The 22,683-nt window shown below is 53.1% G+C and overlaps 1 protein-coding gene across 1 annotated transcript; it reads right to left on the bottom strand.

Moving 5' to 3' along the window:
- Positions 1 to 17,966: 17,966 nt before the first annotated feature.
- Positions 17,967 to 22,316, bottom strand: FGF4 (fibroblast growth factor 4). Its single transcript, XM_005576980.4, has 3 exons — positions 21,720 to 22,316; positions 21,000 to 21,103; positions 17,967 to 20,460 (listed from the first exon to the last, which is right to left on the bottom strand). The coding sequence occupies exons 1-3, from the start codon at positions 22,057 to 22,059 to the stop codon at positions 20,284 to 20,286; spliced, it is 621 nt and encodes a 206-aa protein (XP_005577037.1). The 5' UTR covers positions 22,060 to 22,316; the 3' UTR covers positions 17,967 to 20,283.
- Positions 22,317 to 22,683: the final 367 nt, after the last annotated feature.

Genomic DNA, 22,683 nt, shown 5'->3' with positions numbered 1-22,683 from the left:
CCCCTGCACTGCCCTTTGACTCCTCTGTGACTCGGTCAGTGGTGATGAGGCCCAAGCACCTCCGGACCTACTCACCTTTCCAGTCTGGGCCGTCTCTTGAGCCTGTCACCAGGGAGAAGGAGCCTGAGGAGGGTCTAGTGTTAAAGAGATTTGGGAGACCAGGCGCGGTGGCTCACACCTGTAATCCCAGCACTTTGGGAGGCCAAGGTGGGCGGATCACTTGAGGTCAGGAGTTTGAGACCAGCCTGGCCAACATGGTGAAACTCTGTCTCTACAAAAAAATACAAAAATTAGCCGGGCGCTATGGTGTGCACCTGTAATCCCAGCTACTCGGGAGGCTGAGGCAGGAGAATTGCTTGAACCTGGGAGGCGGAGGTTGCAGTGAGTGGAGATCATGCCACTGCACTCCAGCCTGGGCGACAGAGCAAGACTTCATCTCAAAAAAAAAAGAGAGAGAGAGAGATCTGGGGCTTGAATGTGGCCCCTGCATCTACCCTGAGGAAGAAATTGGGCAGGTAACTTAAATTACCTCTAACCTGACTTTCCTCCCCTGTGAAATGAGGTGGCCGCCTCATGGGGTCTTCAAGGCGTCTCAAGAAGGCCCCAAAGGCAGAATTTCAGCAGCAGCACAGATGGAGCCCTGGTCCCAGCCCATTCTCTGCCCAGACTCCAGGCTGGGCTCCAGCCACCCCAGGCAGCTCCCCTCCCCAGGTAATTGGGGGCTATTGAAGTCCATTAACATACTCTGGCGACAATCCTAACCCTAATCACATTAGCTCTGAAGTACAAATCAGGACCTGGCCCTGGAGCTGGTTTCAAAGATCAGGGGGCTCACGGGTTCTGGGGCTTTCCTCAGCCTCTGTTTGCTCCTCTCTTGAAATCCACAACCTCCTGGGCTGGTGTCAAGGAACTGAGAAGAGCCCAGGGGCCTCCCTGGGAAGTGTGAGTGTGTCTGGGCGGCAAACCCGGACCAGGACGGAGACTGCCCACCTGCCCAGGGCCTGTCTGGGTGCCCCTTCCTGGCCCCAGAGCCTGAGAAGGGCTTAGACGGTCTCTGCACCTGGATCGGGGGGTTTGCCCGAGGTACGGTTGTGCACACTGCGTTTCTCACCCTGGGACATGCGGATGCATTCACGGTGGGTCAAGGATGCCCCATGTTGGAAACTCACTCTGTGGTGATAGCCAAGGGCTTTGGAGCACGGAGACCTGAGTCCTACGGTGGCTCTGCCGCTCACAGCAGTGTGACCTTGCACAAGTCACTGCACATTGTCTGTGAGGTGGAGATGATGATGGCACCCCGTCCTGGAGGAGAACAGGAAGGGGATAATGCATAATGTAAAGAGCAGTGACTGTGCTCAACACCCCACTTCCACGCTGATGCTGAAAGGGTATCTCATGGCTGAATCGTGCCCTCAGTTTCATAGGTTAAAGGTTAATCCCAGTGCCCCCAGAATCTGACTGCATCTGGAAATGCCATCTTCACAGAGGCAATTAAGGTAAAATGAGATTATATGGGTGGACCCTCATCCCACCTCACTGGTGTCCCTATAAGAAGACGTGAGGGCCAGGCACAGTGGCTGACGCCTGTAATCCCAGCACTTTGGGAGGTCGAGACAGGTGGATCGATTGAGCTTAGGAGTTCGAGACCAGCCTGGACAACATGGTGAAATCCCTCCTCTGCTAAAAATACAAACATTAGCCGGGTGTGGTGGTGCATGCCTGTGGGCCCAGCTACTTGGGAGGCTGAGGCGGGAGGATCACCTGAGCCTGGGAGGTCAAGGCAGCAGTGAGCCATGATCTCGCCCCTGCACTCCAACCTGGGCAACAAAGTGAGACCCTGTCTCAAAAACAAAACCAAACACCCAAGAAAGGATGAAGACACAGACATCCACAGAGGGATGGCCACAGGAGGACACAGGGAGAAGGTAGAGTCTGCAGGCCAAGCCCAGAGGCCCCAGAGGAGCCAGCCTTGCCACCCCTTGATCTTAGCCTCCAGGGTGGTGAGAGGATAATCAGCTGTTGCCCATCTGTGGAGCTTTGTCATGGCAGCCTGAAGCCTCTCCCAGCTCTTCTTTCCTTTTCTTTTTTTTTGAGACGGAGTCTCGCTCTGTCGCCCAGGCTGGAGTGCAGTGGCCGGATCTCAGCTCACTGCAAGCTCCGCCTCCCGGGTTTACGCCATTCTCCTGCCTCAGCCTCCCGAGTAGCTGGGACTATAGGTGCATGCCACCACGTCCAGTTAATTTTTAGTACAGACAGGTTTTCACTGTGTTGGCCAGGCTGGTCTTGAGCTCCTGACCTCGTGATCTGCCCGCCTCGGCCTCCCAAAGTGCTGGGATTACAGGCGTGAACCACCATGCCCCGCCTAAAGCCCAGCTATTTCTTTTCTTTTCTTTTTTTTTTTTTTTGAGACGGAGTCTCGCTCTGTCCCCCAAGCTGGAGTGCAGTGGCGTGATCTCGGCTCACTGCAAGCTCCGCCTCCTGGGTTCACGCCATTCTCCTGCCTCAGCCTCCCGAGTAGCTGGGACTACAGACGCCCGCCACCGCGCCCAGCTGATTTTTTGTATTTTTAGTAGAGACGGGGTTTCACCGTGGTCTCGATCTCCTGACCTTGTGATCCGCCCGCCTCGGCCTCCCAAAGTGAAGCCCAGCTATTTCTTTAACTCTGTGTCCACAAGTCGGCCAGGGGATTTTTCCGCCGTGGGCTGGCTCGGCTCATCTCTCTGGGCACTGTCATGGTGGCATTCCAAATGAATAATGATCCTTCTAAGCGCACCAGCCTGTGTCTTTGTACACTCGGTGTTAAAATGTGAGAATCAGCAAGTACTAGCAGGGTGTGAGGGGGACACTGGCATGAGTTGAAAGTTTTCCATTCCTAATCAGAAGGATGAAGGAGAAGGAAAAGGGGACCGTCACCCACTCCATAGTTCAACAAGACTCTGTGCTGTGTCTGCCAGCCATCCATAGCCATCTCCTAGGCCACCAGAAGTGTGTGCCCGCCCTGGGAGACACTCCCAGAACTATGGGAAGCTGAAGTGGGCGGATCATCTGAGATCAGGAGTTCAAGACCAGCCTGGCCAACATGGTGAAACCCCATCTCTACTAAAAATACAAAATTAGCCAGGCGTGATGGTGCGCACCTGTAGCTGCAGCTACTTGGGAGGCTGAGTCAGGAGAATTGCTTGAACCTGGGAGGTGGAGGTTGCAGTGAGACGAGATGGCACCATTGCACTCCAGCCTGGGTGACAAAGCGAGACTCGGTCTCAAAACGATAAACAAACAAAACAAAAAACCAAAGATCTGTCCTTAACCGTATATGATAAATTCTAGTCCAGTGATCACAAGATGTTCAGATTCCATTTGCTCATTCACTCAACCAGCTCACACTGTGGGGTCATTTTGAGCACGGCTTCCCCACTGGGTTACAGCAGTGACGAAGGATGGCAAGGCCAACGCTTGGTATAAAACAACCCCTGCTAAGGACGCAGAGCTTAAAACTGGGTAACAACAAGTGAATATGGTCATATGAATAATTCTAAGTGCCACAAGGTGGGAGTCACCGGGAAGAGAGGCATCTTACGAGGTCCTCAGAAATGCCCCTGAGCCGGAGCTGAGTGCCACGTGATGCAAAGAAGCCACCAGACATGGAAGGTCTAGCAGGGGCTGTGTGCAAAGGCCCAGGGGGCAGGACAGAAAGAAGGTGTGCGTGTGAGGCTGGGCGCAGACAGAGGGAAACTGGGCGGTGGGTTGGGAAATATCTTTGCCAGATGATCTCGTAGTTCTCAGACTCAGCCATCATCCTTTTTCTTTTTTAAACCCATCTATTGAACATTTAAAAGTTATTTTAAAAATCTACACGTTATTTTAGAAGTTAATTGCTCCGTCGTTTCTAATTCCATCTCTTCTAGAAAATGCCCTTCCTTTCCCTTATTGGCTAGAATTCTCAGCTGAGTCTCCATCACACTTTGGGCTGGGACTTCCTCCCCCAGGCAGCTGAGGGCCCTTGGGTAAGCCGTTGTTGTCTTTGCTCTATCATGACTTTGTCTTCTCCCAGGCCCCATCTGGTCAGGCTGAAGGTGGAGGGAGACAGACAGTGGATGGTCCAGCAGCCTCTGCCCTGAGGCTGGGAAGCTCAAGAAGGTAGAGGGAAGGGATCAGCCATCCCCTCTCTGCTGGCTCTGGGGTGAGAGGCTTTCAGTGCCCGGGCGCCAGGTATAGGTGAAGGCCCTCTGCCAATTCTGGGGTCTGGGAACAATTCATCCTGCTCTAAGGGACCCCTCCTGGTCCTCAGGGCTCAGCAGGCACTCTTAGTCATCTGGGAACACTGGCAAGGGTTTGCACTGGCTGTTGGTACTGGAGTCCCTTCAGGACATGAAAATCCTGGATTCTGCCGGGAGCCACAAAGACAGGCAAGCTTTGTTCCTCACCACGGGTCCCAGCTCCCCTTCCAGCCCAAAGAAGCCAAATGCCAAACAATCATCCTGCCTTGGATGTCCCACCACGGCCCCAGGGAGGAAGTGGGCTGCAGAGAGAATGGAGTGCGTGCCTCACCGCTCTCTTCCCCACATCTCCATTAGCGCCTGTCCCGTCATCTCTTGCTGCATGACAAACAGACGCAAACCTCAGTGGTACATGGCAACCACCATTTTATTGAGCTCGCTGGTTCTGTTACAAGGAGCTTGCACTGGATGCAGTAGGATGGCTTGTCTCTTCCACGACATCTGGAACTTCAGCTGGGAAGACTCAAATGGATGTGAACTGGGACCATCCTGGAGGCCTCTTCACATGTGCGATGTCTGGGTTGGGACAATTTGAAGTCCAGATCTAGCTAGGACTGTGGCCAGAACACCTACACTTGGCCTCTCTGTGTGGCTTGGGCTTCCTCCCAGTATGGCCTCTTCCAGCCGTTGGACTTCTGATCTCTGTGGGGCTTGCGCTTCCTCCCAGTATGGCCTTTTCAGGTATGAACCTGACACGGTGACTCAGGGCTCCAAGCATGACCTGTGGTGACCCAGCCTCAGAAATCACACAGTGGCACTTCTGCCAATGCTACTGGTGGAAGCAGTTAGAAGCCAACTCAGACTGAAGAGAAAGGGACATTGGCACCCACCTCTCAGTGAGAGGAGAGTCAAAGAACTCACCACCACTTAGCTTCGTCTATCATTTTGTCAGGAATCTGACATTTGCAGAGAGCCATGTGCAAGCAAGTCCTAAGTGGGGTGCTCTGGGACGGCCCAGGGTTGCAGGGTCTCTGGCTGATTTAGGTGCCGTGAGTGGCCCTGGGGACAGGGAGCCCTTTGAAGATACGAGGTCACTTGCCAAGAGCAATTTCCCTCCTGGGTCAGATGCCTTGGGAGCTCCTGCAGGGACCTGCCACAGACGTGTTTTGTCTGGGAAGGTAACCTCAGCTTCCTCTTTGTGTCCACAGCGGCGTCCAACGAGCCATAGGAGTCACTAAAATCACAGCTTACCCTTGTGAGCACTTGCCAGCCTAGGGTTGTGCTGGACCCTTTCTGTGGATTAACAGGGTGCTGCCCCAGGTGCCACAGTGGCCCGTAGCAGGAGAGACACTTCTAGGTGGAACATGGGTTGGTCGCATTAACTCACATGGAATTGCCCAGTGAGAAAGCTATTCCCTTTCAGCCATTCTCACTCCCAGGACAAAGTCTCTGTTTGGTGACAGTAAGTCCTTAACACCCCTCTAACACTTGCAAATCTCTCTCGGGGCGGGGCGGGAGGTGGGGGAGAAAAAGAGACAGCAGGCCCGAGGCTCAGAGCTTTTGGCAGACACCTGCATCTTGCAAGAAATTCTCGACATCATTTTGTGTTTCTTATCATGGGCTACCTTCTGTGTGTGACAAGGGACAATGTTTTTCCAGTGAAGCTTGTCCTGCAAAATTTTAAAACAAGATTATTTAAGTAACAAAGGAATAGATCAAAAAGAAAATTCAGGTAGACAAAAGTACACATGGTAGGCAGGTGTGGGAACCAGGGCCCAGTGGAACCAAGGCAGCCCTGGAGACACTCGGATGTCTGAGTTTTTAGAAGCTCTGCCTTGGTTCCCTCATAACAACCCTGAGAAGGGTTGGTTATTGTTCTTTCCATCCCGTGGTTGAAGGAACAGGACTCAGTGGGGTTCAGTCTCCTTGCTCAAGGCTCACAGCAAGTGCAGGCAGCACCGGGGGTTCTTCCCCCGGAACCCAGGCTGTCCCCCACTGGGGCTTGCTGTCCAGCTCCACTCCCAGGATCGAGGTCCACTCCGAGCAGGAGAGTCAGGGGCTGACCACACAGAGGGACATTTCAGGACCAAACATGGGGAAGTTCTAGAGAGGGCAACTGCCTGGGGCCAATCCAGAGGCAAAGATGTGGGCACTGGGGCTTGGGGTCCAAAGAAACCACCCCTGAGTGGTAACCAGGGGTCACTAAGCCACTTGGTCCCAAGATGACCCACAGGAGTAAGTCCTGAAGCTTCTCTAGTCGTTGGGTCCACCCTGTACGCGTGTGGGGGAGGGTGGGGGGGTAGAGGTCGCCAAGTATCCCCCAAGGGAAGAAATGAGGACTCAAGCTCACATAGGCCCCAAGTCCAGGGTTAGGACATCTCACAGGATGGAACCCGCTAGCTCCAGCCAGTCACAGGCACCAGAAATGTGGAAGGCAGCTCGGTGCATGAGTCCTCCCAAGGCCTGGGGCCCGGGGAGCTGCTCCAGACAGTTCCCCATTCCCCCAGTACACACGCCATAAACCGGTGTGGGAAGCTGGGCAGAGTGGAGTAAGAGTCGGCTGAAGAAGCGAAGTGTGTCACCTGACTTTGGATGTGACTTCAGGAAAGGAGTCCCCAAGGCATCTAGGCCTCTGCCCAAGAGCCACTGGGGGTGGCCCCTATGGTGGGTGAGACCAGGAAGGGGCGGTGCTGCTTCCTCCTCTCCTAATTCCAGTGGACGCCCTGACATCTTGTCCCGCCTGCTATGGCCTGATGTCTGTGTCCCTGCCAAAAAATTCATATGTTGAACCCCAATCCTTAATGTGACGGTGTTAGGAGGTGGGGACTTTGGGAGGCAATTAGGTATTAGATGGAGCCTTCATGAGTGAGAATTAGTGCCTTTAAAAAAGGGATCCAATGGCCAGGCACAGTGGCTCATGCCGGTAATCCCAGCACATTGGGAGGACAAGGTGGGCAGATCACGAGGTCAGGAGTTTGAGACCAGTCTGGCCAACGTGGGAAAATGCTGTCTCTACTAAAAATACAAAAATTAGCTCCATAGCGGTGGCAGGCACCTGTAATCCCAGCTACTTGGGAGGCTGAGGCAGAAGAATTGTTTGAACCCAGGAGGCGGAAGTTGCAGTGAGCCAAGGTCGAACCATTGCACTCCAGCCTGGGCAACAGATTGAGACTCTGTCTCAAACAAACAAACAAACAAGCAAAAAACTAGGCAGGCGTGGTGGTGGGCAGCTGTAATCCCAAATACTCAGGAGGCTGAGGCAGAGAATTGCTTGAACCTGGAAGGCAGAGGTTGCAGTGAACCGCAATCGTGCCACTGCACTCCAGCCTGGGCAATAGAGCGAGACTCCATCTCAAAAAAAAAAAGGGACCCCAGATAGCCCCTTTGCCCCTTTGCCATTTGAGGACACAGGGAGAAGTTGGCAATCTGCAGTCTGGAAGAGGGCTAATAGGGTTTGGATCTGTGTCCCCACCCAAATCTCATGTCCAATTGTAATCCCCACCGTTGGAGGAGGAGGCTGGTCTGAGGTGATTGGATCGTTGGGGCGGATTTTCCTCTTACTGTTCTCCTGATAGTGAGTGAGTTCTCACGAGATCTGGTTGATTAAAAGTGTGTAAACCCTCCCCCTTTTCTCCCTTCATCCTACTCCGGCCATGTGAGATGTGCCTGCTTCCCCTTAACCTTCTGCCAAGATTGTAAGTTTCCTGAGGCCTCCCTAGCCATGCCTCCTGTATAGCCTGTGGAACCATGAGCCAATTCAACCTTTTTTCTTTATAAATTACCCAGTCTCAGGTAGTTCTTCACAGCAGTGCAAGAACAAGGGCCCTCATTATATTCCCCCTATGCCAACACCTTCATCATGAACTTCCAGCCTCCAGAATGAAGAGAAATAAATGTCAGCTGTTTTCTAGGCCTCTGGGTCTATGGTATTCTGTTCTAGCAGCCTGAATGGACTAAGACACCGTCCAACAGGAAAACCCTGTTTAGCTATAAATGTAAGAGACAAGGCTGAAAGGAGGACTTGGAAGTAAGTGAGCTACCAAATATGTTAAAGATGCACCAACTGTAGCCAGGCGTGGTGACTCATGCCTGTAATTCCAGTACTTTGGGAGGCCAAGGCAAGTGGATCATGAGGTCAGGAGTTCAAGACCAACCTGGCTAACATACTGAAACCCCATCTTTACTAAAAATACAAAAAAAAAAAAAAAAAAAAAAATTAGCTGGGTGTGGTGGTACGTGTCTCTAATCCCAGTTACTCGGGAGGCTGACACAGGAGAATTGCTTGAACCTGGAAGGTGGAGGTTGCAGTGAGCTGAGATCATGCCACTGTATTGCAGCCTCGGTGGCAGAGTAAGACTCCATCTCAAAAAAAAAAAAAAAAAGAAAAGATGCACCAATCTCCTGAGCCAGTGTTGGTGTGCTTCCCATTGGCCAGCTGGGTGTGGCTGCCACGTGTGCTGGGTCACTGGCTGGATGGCTGGAACTGGCTCGGGGTCTCCTCTTTGGCTGGGGCCAGAGCATGGATCAGATGCTCACCGGTGGGCATGCACACCTGAGAACATCATGAAAAGCACGGAGCAGCTCCCAGGTGCCCGGCAGTGCACTGGGGATCTATATATATATAGGTGGTGAACCAAATGGGTCCAGCCCCTGCCCACAAAGATTCCAGTCCTGGGGAGGGAGGGAACGCAAGCCCCAACAGGTGCGTAACTCACAAATCAATTACTCTGTGTAGGGGTTAGGAAGGGCTGTGTGGTGTGGTATGTTTCCCAGGATGGTGTCTTCACCCCACAGCTGCTGATGGCTTGGAGCTTCCCTGCTCCTGAAAGGGACCACATTGCCTGGAAAGGCCTGGAGGGTCCACTCTCCCTGATCCCCAGGGCAGCCTGCAGCCAGGGACTGATTAACAAGGGAGTATAGAAGCTCATCCCCCTTGATCCAACGTGGGACAGCTCTAGGATGCCCTTGGTACCCCAGAGCACCCCGGGGAGTGAGGAATCAGGCCAGACCAGACTGAATTGTGATCGCCCCTTCTTTGGCCTGTCCTGCTACTCTCCTTTCCTTGCCAGTTCTTCCTGGGAGCTCCTCCCTTGACAAACTCCTTGCTCAGAGATCCCAGTCTTGGGTTTTGTTCCTGCGGAACCTAACCTAGGATGCCAGAGAGTATGTGACAGGATGACTCGTGGTACTGTGTGGGCTGGGAGTTGCCGGAGAAGGCTCTGGGGACATTACAGCACTAGCTGGTTGGAATAAGCACCTACTGTATGCCAGGCCCTTTATCTTCCAAATGCCTCACTTCTTTCATCTTTAGAGCAAAGGACCTTTGAATTGTGACTTTAATAATGGATCTGAGGCCAGGCGCGGTGGCTCACGCCTGTAATCCCAGCACTTTGGGAGGCCGAGGCTGGCAGATCACGAGGTCAGGAGATCGAGACCATCCTGGCTAACATGGTGAAACCCCGTCTCTACTAAAAATACAAAAACTTAACTGGGTGTGGTGGCGGGCGCCTGTAGTCCTAGTTACTCGGGAGGCTGAAGCAGGAGAATGGGGTGAACCCGGGAGGCGGAGCCTGCAGTGAGCCGAGATCGCGCCACTGCACTCCAGCCTGGGCGACAGAGCGAGACTCCGTCTCAAAAAATAATAATAATAATAATAATGAATCTGAGTAACTGGTGTGCGGCCTGATGGGTGTCTCCCAAATGTCCTGTCTCCCCAGAGCTCATGAATGGAAACAGAGGCTTTGAAGGGCCAATCAAAGCTAAGATAAGGTCCTGCTGAACTTCTTCGAGGAGGTTAAATCCAGTGGCTCGTGTCCTCATAAGAAGAGGGAAATCTGGACACACAGAAACAGAGAGGAGAAGGCCATGTGGTGACAGAGGCAGAATCAAGCGATGCGGCTGCAAGCCGAGGAGTGCTGGCAGCTGGCAGCAATCAGAAGAGGCAAGGAAGGACCGCCCCCAGAGCCTTCTGAGGGAGCGGGGCCCCGCTTACACCTTGATTTCTGCCTTCTGGCCTCCAGAACTGCAAGACAACACTTTTCTGTTGTTTAAGGCTGCCTGGTTTGTGGTCATTTGTCACAGCTGCCCTGGGAAACCCAGCTGGGTGGAGTGCAGGGGTCGGGAAGATCCTTCCAGGCAGGAGGCTGGCATGTGCAAAAGGCCCTGCGGCCGAGCGGATGGCGCCTGTGGGCTCCGAGGGAACGTCGATGTGCTGGGAACCGGCCGCGCACAGGAATGTGGAGAGGGAGCTGGCAGGATGGGCACCGGGAAGGGCAAACGGAGCCTCTGCAGCAGATGAGAGATGACCACACATTCCGTGTTAGTCCTCCCACTGTAGCAGAGGCCTGCTTTCTCCCCTTGAATCACAGCTGGTCTGATTTCATGATCAATGGCAGAAATGGTGTTCTGGAACTTTCTGCACCTGCCCCTAAGAAGCCTTGGGCATCTTGGAGCCCTCTGAGCTGCCTCGTGAGGACTCCAGCCCCAGGAGAGGCTCCCATGCTGGAGAGATCCCGTGTGGGTGTTCTGGCCGACACCCGGCTGAACCCAGCCCTCCAGCCCTGCCCATCAGGGTGCCGGCCTCGGACCCCCAGATGAGCCCATCCAATGCCAAGGTCAGAAAAATCACCCAGCCAGACCCTGTCCACATCCCTGAACTGCCACACTGGGAGTTATAAGACGGTGGCAGTTTTGTCACTGTTTGAGGCAGCTCATTAGGCAGCAGTGAGTGATCAGAACGGCTTGGCTGACGGCTGTGATCTCGGTCTAAGAACGTCACGGGGCTGTGGAAAGCATCCCAGCCCAGGGAGCAGGATGAAGCTTGCACAGTGAGAAGGCCCCTAGAGAAGGGTCTGTCAGGGTGGAGGAAGAAGCGGGGGAAGGGGCCAGTCAAGGGGTTGCTGCAGCCACCCAGGCCTAGGGAGAGGCGGCCTGCACAGAGGTCCTGTGCAGATGGAGAGGTCCTTAGACTGCAGAGTCCATGAGGTGAAACAAACTAGATGGAGTGAGAGGCTGCTGGGGGAGGTGTGGGTTGGAGGAAGGGCTTGGCCTATGCTCCTGGACAGAAGGGACAGGCTGGGGACGGCTGTGACTGGGTGTGGACCCACGGAGGCCGAGGTACCCTGGCACCTCCCAGTGGGGAGGATCTGAGACCCAGCAGAGGAGTCTTGCAGGGGGCAGGGGTGGGCGGGAAAATGATGTTGTATTACCTAGCAAGGGTGTCCCAGTCCCTGGGTCTCCTGGGCAGTTTGATTCATTACAGTGGCCGCAGCTCTTCTAGCTCGATTTAGGACCTTGCCTGCATGTGGTCCCAGGGGAGGGTGGGCATGTGCTGGGTTGCTGTCCCCCTTCCCCACCCCAGGACATGGACCAGCACGGACGTCACTTTCCTCAACCACAGCTCACTGCAGCTGTGACCTCCCAGGCTCAAAGGATTCTCTCACCTCAGCCTCCCAAGTAGCTGGGACTACAAGTATGCACCACCACACCCAGCTAAGTTTTTAATTTTTTTGTAGAGATGGGGGTCTCACTATGTTGCCCAGCCTAGTCTTGAACTCCTGGGCTCAGGTGATCCTCCCACCTTGCCCTCCCAAAGTGCTGTAATTACAGGCGGGAGCCACTGTGTCCAGCCTCCCTCCTTCCTTTCATAAGAAGCATATAGAATTTGAATGATGGGCTGGGCACAGTGGCTCACGCCTGTAATCCCAGCAGTTTGGGAGGCTGAGGCGGGTGGATCACCTGAGGTCTGGAGTTCGTGACCAGCCTAACTAACATGGAGAAACCCCGTCTCTACTAAAACTGCAAAAGTAGCCGAGTGTGGTGGCACATGCCTGTAATCCCAGCTACTCAGGAAGCTAAGGCAGGAGAATCGCTTGAACTCAGGAGGCGAGGTTGTGGTGAGCCGAGATCGCGCCATTGCACTCCACCCTGGGCAACAAGAGTGAAACTGTCGAAGAGAAAGAAAGAAAGAAAGAAATAAAGGGGGGGGGGAGAGAGAGAGAGAGAGAGAGAGGGAGGGAGGGAGGAAGGAAAGAGAAGGAAGGAAGGAAGGGAGGAAGGAAGGAAGGAAAGAGAAGGAAAGAAGGAAAGAGAGAGACAGAGAGGGAGGGAGGGAGGGAGGAAGGAAGGAAGGAAGGAAAGAAGGAAGGAAGGAAGGAAGGAAAGGAGGGAGGGAGGGAGGGAGGAAGGAAAGAGAAGGAAGGAAGGGAGGAAGGAAGGAAGGAAGGAAAGAAGGAAAGAAGGAAAGAGAGAGAGTGGGAGGGAGGGAGGCAGGGAAGAATCTGAATGATGAATTGAGAACACTTAAAATTATTCATGTGGAAGAAACACTCTGAGCTCAGGAGCCCTTGATCTGAACTTTAATGTAGACCAGAGTAAGCCAGTGCAGGTCTGAACTTTAATGTAGACCAGAGTAAGCCAGTGCAGGTCTGAACTTTAATGTAGACCAGAGTAAGCCAGTGCAGGTTGCATTTGAGGGGAGTGGTCTTCCTAAAGGTCTTTTTTTTTTTTTTTTTTTTTCGAGACCGAGTCTTGCTCTGTCACACCAGGCCAGTTTGTACGCACATTTGTATGTTTTAAATTGTGCACTATTCTGAGTGGAGTAATGGAATCCTGTGCCGCCCAGGCTCTGTCCCACCAGGAACCGAATCGTGCCTGTGTCCAGTGTCTCCACGCTGTAGACGGTCCTGCTTATGAGTCAGTAGTTCAAGTCACCTGGATCTTACTTCATAATGATCCCGAAACAGGAGTAGTGATGCTGACATATTGTTATAATTGAACTTGATAATTAGTTACTGTTAATCTCTTACTGCACCTAATTTAGAAATTAAACTTCATTACAGGTATATATAGGGGAAAAAAGAGTGTATACAGTTGGCGCTCATATCTGTGGGCTTTGCATCCCTCAGATTGAAAACATTTGGAGGGTCAGGCGCGGTGGCTCATGCCTGTAATTCTAGCACTTTGGGAGGCTGAGGTGGGAGGATCACCGGAGGTCAGAGGTTCGAGACCAGCCTGGATAACATGGAGAAACCCCATCTCTAATAAAAATACAAAAATTAGCTGGGCCTGGTGGTGACTGCCTATAGTCCCAGCTACTCAGGAGGCTGAGGCAGGAGAATCTCTTAAACTCAAGAGGCAGAGGTTGCAGTGAGCCGAGATTGCGCCAGGGCAATAGCAAGACTCTGACAAAAGAAAAGAGAAAAAAGTAAGGAAAGAAAGAAAGAAGGAAGGAAGGGAGGGAGGGAGGGAGGAAGGAAGGAAGGAAGGAAGGAAAGAAAAGAGGCCGGGAACGGTGACTCATGCCTGTAATCCCAGCACTTTGGGAGGCCGAGGTGGGTGGATTACAAGGTCAGGAGATCAAGACCATCCTGGCTAACATGGTGAGACCCTGTCTCTACTAAAAACACAAAAAAATTAGCCAGGCCTGGTGGTGGGCACCTGTAGTCCCAGCTGCTTGGGAGGCTGAGGCAGGAGAATGGCGTGAACCCAGGAGGCGGAGCTTGCAGTGAGCTGAGATTGTGCCACTGCCATCCAGGCTGGGTGACAGAGCAAGACTCCATCTCAAAAAAAAAAAAAAAAAAAAAAAAAAAAAAAGAAAAGAAAAAAGAAAACGTTTGGGGGGGAAAAAAAAAAGCTGGGTCTGTACCGAACAAGTATAGATTACTTTTTCTTGTAATTATTCCCTAAACAGCACAGTATGACAACTATTTACATGGCATTACATTTTATTAGGTATTGTAAATAATCTAGAGGTGATTTAGGGGACCTGGGAGGGCGTGCGTAGGTTATTTGCAAATACTATGCCATTTCATATCAGGGACTTGAGCATTCTCAGATTTTGGTATCCAAGGGAGGTCCTAGAACCAGTCCCCTCAGATACCAAGGGACGCCTGTATAGGGTTCAGTACTATCTGCAGTTTCAGGCATTTGGTGGGGTTTTGGAACCTGTCCCCTGTGGATAAGGAGGGACTACTGTATTATTGTCATTACCTTAAAAGACTTAATTATGGTCTTAATGTCCCAGTCCTTTTCTATCTCCCCATTAATGGGATGATTTTCTAGCCCAGTGCTAGGAGCCACTGTCATGCCGAGAAAAGGCCCTTCCTTAGGGTGTGGCCAGGGTCTTCTCTTGAGAGGCCGGGTCTGGTGGAACCCGCACAGGGCCATTCACCTTGTTTCTGAAGACAGCCCGTTAGGGAGCTGGGTGTGGTGGTTCACGCCTGTAATCCCAGCACTTTGGAAGGCCAAAGCAGGCAGATCACTTGAGGTCCAGAATTCTAGACCAGCCAGGCCAACATGGTGAAACCCCGCCTCTACTAAAAATACAAAAATTAGCTGGGTGTGGTGGCGCGGGCCTGTAGTCCCAGCTACTCAAGAGGCTGAGGCAGGAGAATCATCGCTTGAATCCGGGAGGCGGAGGTCGTAGTGAGCCAAGATCGCGCCACTGCACTCCAGCCTGGTAACAGAGCGAGACTCCATCTCAAAAAAAACAAAAAACAAACAAACAAACAAACAAAAACATACAAACTGTGTATCCCTGGAATTTAATATTTTGAGACGAGGGTGACTGCAGGTAACCGAACTATGGAAAGTGAAACTTTGGATAAGTAAGGTCTAATCTAGCAGATGACAGTCACTGTTTGCTGTGACAGGCACTTTACACGCATCATCTTCTCCGTCCTCACGCCAGACACAGGAGGTGGGAATCATGAGGAGAGGTGAGGCGGGGTCCCCTGGCTCACCCACGGTCATTCAGCGAGGAAGCCGTGGGTCACCCACCTACGAAGCTGTGAGGCTGGCCCCAAACCCTGTACTCAGCCACGGAGACGTGTGTCCCCTAGGCAGCAGGCTGATTTTGAGAAACCCCATATCTTATTTTGACTTTTCACTCCCCATCGCACCAGCCTTGACCAACCTCACACCCAGCCTGAATCCCCATAATCACTTCCTCCTGGGACTCCTCCGCTTCCAACCATCTCATCTCAACCTTCCTCTGCTCCATCCCAGGGCTGTGAGATGGCACAAACTCACTGTAAGGAAAAGCCCAGTCCACACCACGGCCTCCAAGGCTCCAGGAGCTGGCCTCTCTGACTCTGCCTCCTCCCTGCCCATCCCACGGTGCCTTAAACATCCCAGGCCTGCTGCCAGCCCCACACCTTCACAGGGGCTGTTCCCTCTGCCCAGAACAAGCTTCCTCACATGGCACCTTGAAGTCTTTGCTCAGATGTCATCACCTTCACTGCACCCACCCTTACCCCCACCCCTCCCCACCCTGTTCTCTCTCTGTCTTGGCACCATCCACCTTCCCAGGTGACCCGCGTTCCTCATTCACTGTTATCTCCCTCGTTACGATGAGGCTCTAGGTGAGCAGGGATCCTTGTTTCCTTCTCTAATTGTGCCTGGCACAAAGGAGGCACTCAACAAGTATGTAAAGTGAATGAGTGACTTTTTAACCTCTCTTGGGATCTGTCCTTGACTCCCCATCATCCCTCTATGCTAGGAGCTGGAAAGCCAAGATGAAAGCTCAGTTCAGCTGATAGATCTTGCCAACGATGGGCAGACTTTCACCCTAGAAGCTGGATGAGCCATTCCTTGTTTGGCCAGGACAGATGTGGACAGAGACCCACAGGGTTTGCATGCATGAAGGGTTGCAGATCCAGATGGCTGGATCGTCTGGGTTGCAGTCCCATCCTCACCCCAGTGTGAATGGCTGCCAGTAGCAGCAAAGTACCACACACTGCAGGCTAAAACAACAGCAATTGATTATCTCACAGCCCTGGAGGCTACAAGTCTGAGGTCAAGGTGTCCACATCATTGGTTCCTTCTGAGGCTAGGAGGGAACCACTGTCCCAGGCCTCTCGCCTGGCTGTTGGGCATTTGCTGGCACCCCTCAGCAGTCCTTGGCTTGTGGAAGCATCACCCATCTGCCTCCATCTTCACACCACCTTCTCCCTGTGTCTCTTTACATGGCCTCCTTTATAAGAGGGCACCCGTCATAGTGGATTAGGGCCCAACCCCAATAGTCTCATTTTACCCCTATAAAGACCCTATTTCCAAATAAACTCACATGCTGAGGTCTTGGGTGTTAGGACTTCAACATATCCTTTGGAAGCGATCTTTTGGACGTAATTCACCCTCTAACATCACCTACGTATTTCTTTGTCGTACCTAGATCATGGGAGTCAAGAAATAAGGACAGAAAAGGACTGGGCTCGGTGGCCCATTCCTGTAATCCCAACACTTTGGGAGGCTGAGGTAGGAGGATCACTTGAGCTCAAAAGTGTGAGATCAGCCTGGGCAATAAAGTGAAATCCCATCTCTATAATATTTTTTTTTTTTTTCTAGAAAGGTAAGAACATAATGCCTTGGAGAGCAAATTAAGTACAATTAAGGGTCTTCTAACCCTGACTGCCTTTTTGCAAAGCAATTGGACATGTCTTACGGGGAGAGGAAACCCCATATTCTAGGTACATTAGATCAGCATTTAGCTTTTTTCAAAGTCATCCACTGCACTCATGAGTACTTCCTAGGAAAGACTAGTTATAAATACTATAATTGTATATAATTGAACTCAAATTTTCACAAAACAGTGTGCACCCCTGTGACTGATACACTCAGATAATTTATATCTATAAGATTTAGTTCCATTTCCTTCTTATAAAACAGTAACTGCTGGCCGGGCATGGTGGCTCACGCCTATAATCCCAGCACTTTGGGAGGCCGAGGCAGACAGATCACCTGAGGTCAGGAGTTAGAGACCAGCCTGGCCAATATAGAAAAACCCCATCTCTACTAAAAATACAAAAATTAGCTGGGCACGGTGGCGGGTGCCTGTAATTCCAGCTACTCGAGAGGCTGAGGCAGGAGAATGGCTTGAACCTGGGAGGCAGAGGTTGCAGTGAGCTGAGATCGTGCCATTGCACTCCAGCCTGGGCGACAAGAGTGAGACTCCATCTCAAAAAACAATTAAAAAAAGTAATTAATTAAAAATAAAAGACTAGCTGCAGTTCATTATATTGAGTTTGATACCCACGGATGGTGTCTACTTAGATTTTGAAAACTATTCTCGAGTCTGCCTTCTAATGCCCAGCTCTGGAGCTTCACTGCTCCCCTCAGGGAAGTGCAAATTGCTTTTAGAGAACAGGAGGCCAATGGGAGGGGCACAGAGTTTAGGGCTAGTTACAGGGTGGGAATGGCGGGAATTAGCCCCATCAGGAGAATGAGAATAAACTGCAAGACTCAGTGTCATGGCAAAACTCTGTGACACTCATACCCCCCAGGCTCCTGTTTTCTTTTTTTTTTTTTTTTGTTTTTTTTGTTTTTTGTTTTTTGAGACGGAGTCTCGCTCTGTCGCCCAGGCTGGAGTGCAGTGGCGCGATCTCGGCTCACTGCAAGCTCCGCCTCCCGGGTTCACGCCATTCTCCTGCCTCAGCCTCCCGAGTAGCTGGGACTACAGGCGCCCGCCACCGCGCCCGGCTCATTTTTTGTATTTTTAGTAGAGACGGGGTTTCACCGTGGTCTCGATCTCCTGACCTTGTGATCCGCCCGCCTCGGCCTCCCAAAGTGCTGGGATTACAGGCGTGAGCCACCGCGCCCGGCCGGCTCCTGTTTTCAAGGCTACATTTGTGTGGACACAGCTGGCTAAAATTCGTCTCTCTTGACCCCACCCCCACCCCCACCCCCAGCCATGTGAGGCTCGGGCCTCAAATAGAAAGACCCCTGGAAGACAGGGGGAGGGAACCAGGTCTTGGCATTTCAAGGCACAGTTTTAACAGTTTTTAATTCCTTTCCCCATTGTGTACATCCAGTCCAGTGGCGTCTTTTATACACGATAAACGCTTATCAATGCGCTCGGCATGTCAATGTGCACAGCACATACATCACAACGAGGGTCGGCACCTGTATAAAACTACAGATTCTGAAAACAGTGGCACATACAGGAACCTTGAATCCCCATCGCAGCAATAGGAAAACAATATTTTAAAGGGACAGTTACGTCCTTACAGGCATCACACATGATTTGTTGAAGAAATATCTGTAAGCAGTGGTCAAGGGTGAGTAAACCTAAGACATGTTAATTCCTGACAATCTGATTGGGCTCTGAGACAAGAAATCTCATAATAATTTAAGGCATTTAAGACAATCATGGTTTGTCACTAGGTGAATACATTAAAATCCAGAAAGTCCACGGATGATCCCGCCACACCCCCCTCCCGACCCCAAACAGCATGGAGACCTGCAAACAGCGTCTTTCCTCAACACTCCTGGAGCCTAGGGTGTGGTTTAAAACTTAAAAACATTTTATTGCATTGTAGGAACAGCAGTTTAAGATGTGTGGTCCTGTCTCAGTGGCTTTGCAAGTGTCTTCTTTCTTCTAGGCCTTGGTTAAGAATAGTATTTTAAGTCGATGATTTGCATTCGAACAAAGAGTTTTCAAAAGGAATGTGAAAGACAAAAACTCCAATCAGATTTTCCAGTCTTGCTGTCTGTAGACTCCCATAAAGTTAATTCGGGAGACAGTTCAGAAACATCCTAGGAGAGTATTAAAGTCTTGACGAAACATTCGGAGCATTTCTGGTAGCAAGCTAAGGTCATTTTGTATAAACTCTAAAAAGTCATTCATTAAAATTAAATGTTTGCCATCACCTCGGAACTTTTTTTAAACATCACCGACCCTGCCTCTTCCACGGTTGCTTCAACGACAGGGGTTACATTTGTAAAATATATAAAGAAAAATATAAGGTTACTTGGTGACCATATAGTGCATGTAACAGCTGTCTGCAAATATTTTCACCATGATCACCCTTACTAAAAGTAAATCACAGGGTAAAGATAGCTCAAACGTGACAAGGTTCGAATAGGACGCACCGACGCTATCTGCAATCCTTTTTGGCTACATATGGAAAAAAAAAAGCCACTTGGGATGGCATACTCCTGCACCGGGTCTGAGCTTTCTGCAGGTTTCGCCGGGGGTTTCAGGGCTTGTGAGGTAGATGTTAAACGCACTTAAGCAGGGAATGCATCAGAAAGCAGCAGGCTCCTCCACGCAAACACTGCACCAATTGTTTTGTACAATTACAAGGACATTTCACTTAAAAATAATAGCTAGCTCTAGCCCGAAGCTCCCTAAGCACAGGGAAGCCCGTTTTGAGGGGGGTTTGATGGTTTGTTTTAAAAAACATATTCTATCACACCGTCAGAAGCATCTGCCATCACAAATTATTTTTTGTCACCAGGGTTTTGTTTGTGATTGCAAACACACCATCTTGTCCATTTCTAGCCTTCCAGTGGGATATCAATTCCTCTCCATGGAATTTATGAAAGAGCTTCGTCCTTTCCCCAATGGTCACAGCGATGGGGGCTGTCGCTGATCCAAAAAAGGCAAACAGGAGTTTATAAAGTTGTCCAAGGGTCTCTCCCATCTGGTAGATCGAGGAAGATTGACTACAGGAAAGTTCAAAGGTCAGTCTGGGCAGATCTAAAAACAGAGTGGCAGCGAGGACGTCGACACCGCACTTTCTGTACCCGAAGTAAACCGATATGTCCCGATTAATAGCAACAGGGCACAAAGGGAGCGGGCCTCTGAGGATGCTCGCAGAGAGCCAAGCCCGGGAGCTCCCTGAACTGGCTTCTGAAGCCTCAGGCAGGCCTTTCCAGACAGAGAGATGCTCCACGCCATACTACAGGGGTTGACATCGGAATCCAATATCACCGTTTTTTTTTTTTTTTTTTTTTTTTTTAAACACAGAATAGCAGCACACTCGTGACAACTTTTGACAAGTTAAAGAAATCCAGTGGTAAGATTTTCTGTTGCACCAGAAAAGTCAGAGGTGGTTTTTTGGTTTTGGTTTTGTCTTTTTTTTCCCCCAGAAAATTAAAAAACACACCCGCAGAACTATAAATAATTTGGTGGCAATATATACACATTTAAATAATTAATTTAAATATCTTACACCTACTCTTGCATTAAACTCTTCATCCGAAGAAAGTGCACGAAGGTGGCCCTCGGCACTCCCCTCCGGGGGGCTTCCCGAGGCTGAGGCTGAGGCAAGGGTCCTCCGGAGGGTCACAGCCTGGGGAGGAAGTGGGTGACCTTCATGGTGGGCGACACTCGATTCCCCTTCTTGGTCTTCCCATTCTTGCTCAGGGCGATGAACATGCCCGGGTATTTGTAGGACTCGTAGGCATTATAGTTGTTGGGGAGGAGAATCTCCTTGAACTTGCACTCATCAGTGAAGAAGGGCTGGAGCAAAGCAGGGCAGTGTCAGGGCTGGTGCACCTCTTGGGCAAGGTACCCAGCCTGAGGCCAGGGGTCAGAACTCCCTTCTGTCCCAGACCCCACCCTGGGCTGAGATGTGTCTCCTGCACAGTTAGGGTGTCAAGATCCTCACAGGGTGAGAAGGGGACATGGCCAGCCCACAACAGCTGGTGCTCTCACTACTTGCCCTGCACCTAGCAGCCAGAGAATTCATCCCCTTCGTGTCCAGCCTCAAGCCGGCAGTTCCAACTCTGAGACCCACCACTCTGGACTAGAGAAGAGAAGGGCTCTCAACAGCGCCCTTTCCTCGGGCTGGGAGGGGCCCACTCAGGGATGGCAGGAACCTCATTGTTCCTGCCTTGGGGCTGCTTCCTTTGTCTGGGCAGCCCTGCCGGTCCCGTGACCCGGTGACCCTGCCACCCCTCCAAGACTCAGGCACAGGTGGGGCTGGAGAAGCCACGATCCTGCCAGCCATGTCCGCTGTTCCCCAACTAGGTACCTGGCCAGACCCCTGCGGTACTCACCGAGCCATAGAGCTTGCCCTTGCTGCTCATGGCCACGAAGAACCGGCTGGCCACGCCGAAGATGCTCACCACGCCCCGCTCCACCGGCGAGAGCTCCAGCAGGCCTGGGGGCGGGGCGCAGGTCATTGCGGGGCAGGTGACCCCTGGCCCACTCCGCCCCTCGGCCTGTTCGCCTCCGGGCACCCTATTTCTGGGGTAGGATTGGGGATAAAAGGCCCGGGGTTCCCGGCGCAGCCGCCCCCAAGGGCCTCCGGAGCCCAAGCTGCCCACTAGGGCCTCCGGAGCCCAAGCTTACGCTAGCTCAGATTAGCTTGCCTGCGTAGGGGACCTCCGGCGGCCGCACCCAGTCCCACACCTTCAGAAGCGAGCCCACCCCAGCGGTTCCCCAGCCTGGCCCAGGCCGGGGCGCGTGTCTCGGGCCCCCTGTGGCTGCACCGCGCGCCCTGTGCCCACGGGCGAAGGCGATGGAATTCGGCGCTGGGAGCCCGAGCTTCCGAAGGCGGGAGGCGGGGCCCGGCCTCAGGGGTTGCGCTGGGCTGCCGGAACCAAGAGTGTGCGTCCCCAGCCCCGCGTCAGAAGGCACCGGAGCCCGAGTCCGCCCCGGTTCCCAGGGCCCGCGAGCAGGTGCCCCCCTGAGGCCTCAGCGTGTGACTGAGCGCGTTGGCCGCGGCGGCCGTTGCCCTCCGCCCCCGCCCCTTCGCGCCCGGCCGCGCCACTCACTGTCGCGGGTGTCAGCGTGCGCGCCGCCGATGCGGCCGTCGGGGAGCGCCTGAAGGTGGAAGCCGATGCCCACGTTGCAGTAGAGCCGCCGCAGCCGCTTGATGCCCAGCAGGTAGTCGCCGGCGCCGCTCTGGACGGCCGCCTCCTTGGGCTGCGCTGCCACCGGCAGGCGCGCCAACGAGCGCGCCACCAGGCTCTCCCAGCGGCGCTCCAGCTCGGCCTCCAGCGTGCCGTTGGGTGCGGTGGGTGCGGCGGCGCCCCCTCGGCCGGCCCAGGGCGCTAGCAAGGCCAGCAGGACCGCCGGGAGCAGCGCCGCCGCGGCCGTCCCGGGCCCCGACATCCCGGCCCGAGGGCCGTGCGTCCGTCAGGCGGTCCGTGCGCCCGGGAAGCTGGGGGGCAGAGCTGCGCCTGTGGCGGCCCGCGGGAGCGCACAGCCGAGCTCGTGCGGGAATGCGTAGCCGAGTAGGAGCGGGAGGCGAGCGACGGGGCCCCCGGGCGCCGGGCGCTACCCCGGCTGCATGGAGCGGCGAGCCGGGCGTAAAGCGCGCGGCTGGAGCTGGGACCCTGCGGAGCAGTGCGCGCCTCCCTGCGCGCCAGGCCCGCCCGAGGCCGAGCCGCTATATATATAGCCCGGGGCCCCCTCCTACTCGCCCGCTCCCGCGGGGGGCCGTTCGCGTTCGCCTGGGCGCCCGGGGCGCTGTGGCGTTCGCTGCTGGTCGCAGGCCGCCTGCCAATCAGGGCCGGGGGAGGGGAGGAGGCCGGGGACTAGCGCCGCCAGTGCCACCTGGAGGGACCCCGGCCCCCACCCTTGGCTCCGCCCGGCCCACGGACCTGTTCGTCCCGCCCCTTGCGGCTCCTACACTTCTGCTTTTCAGCCAGTTTTGCCTCTTGCACTTTGTCCTGCCTGTCCCAGTCCCCGTCTCCTTCTCTGCTCCGGACCTCTTGGCGCAGCCCTAACTCGGGC

Source organism: Macaca fascicularis, chromosome 14 (genome assembly GCF_037993035.2).
Source record: "Macaca fascicularis isolate 582-1 chromosome 14, T2T-MFA8v1.1".
NCBI classification, from domain to species: Eukaryota; Metazoa; Chordata; class Mammalia; order Primates; family Cercopithecidae; genus Macaca; species Macaca fascicularis.
This window is presented reverse-complemented; position numbering and strand designations above follow the sequence as displayed.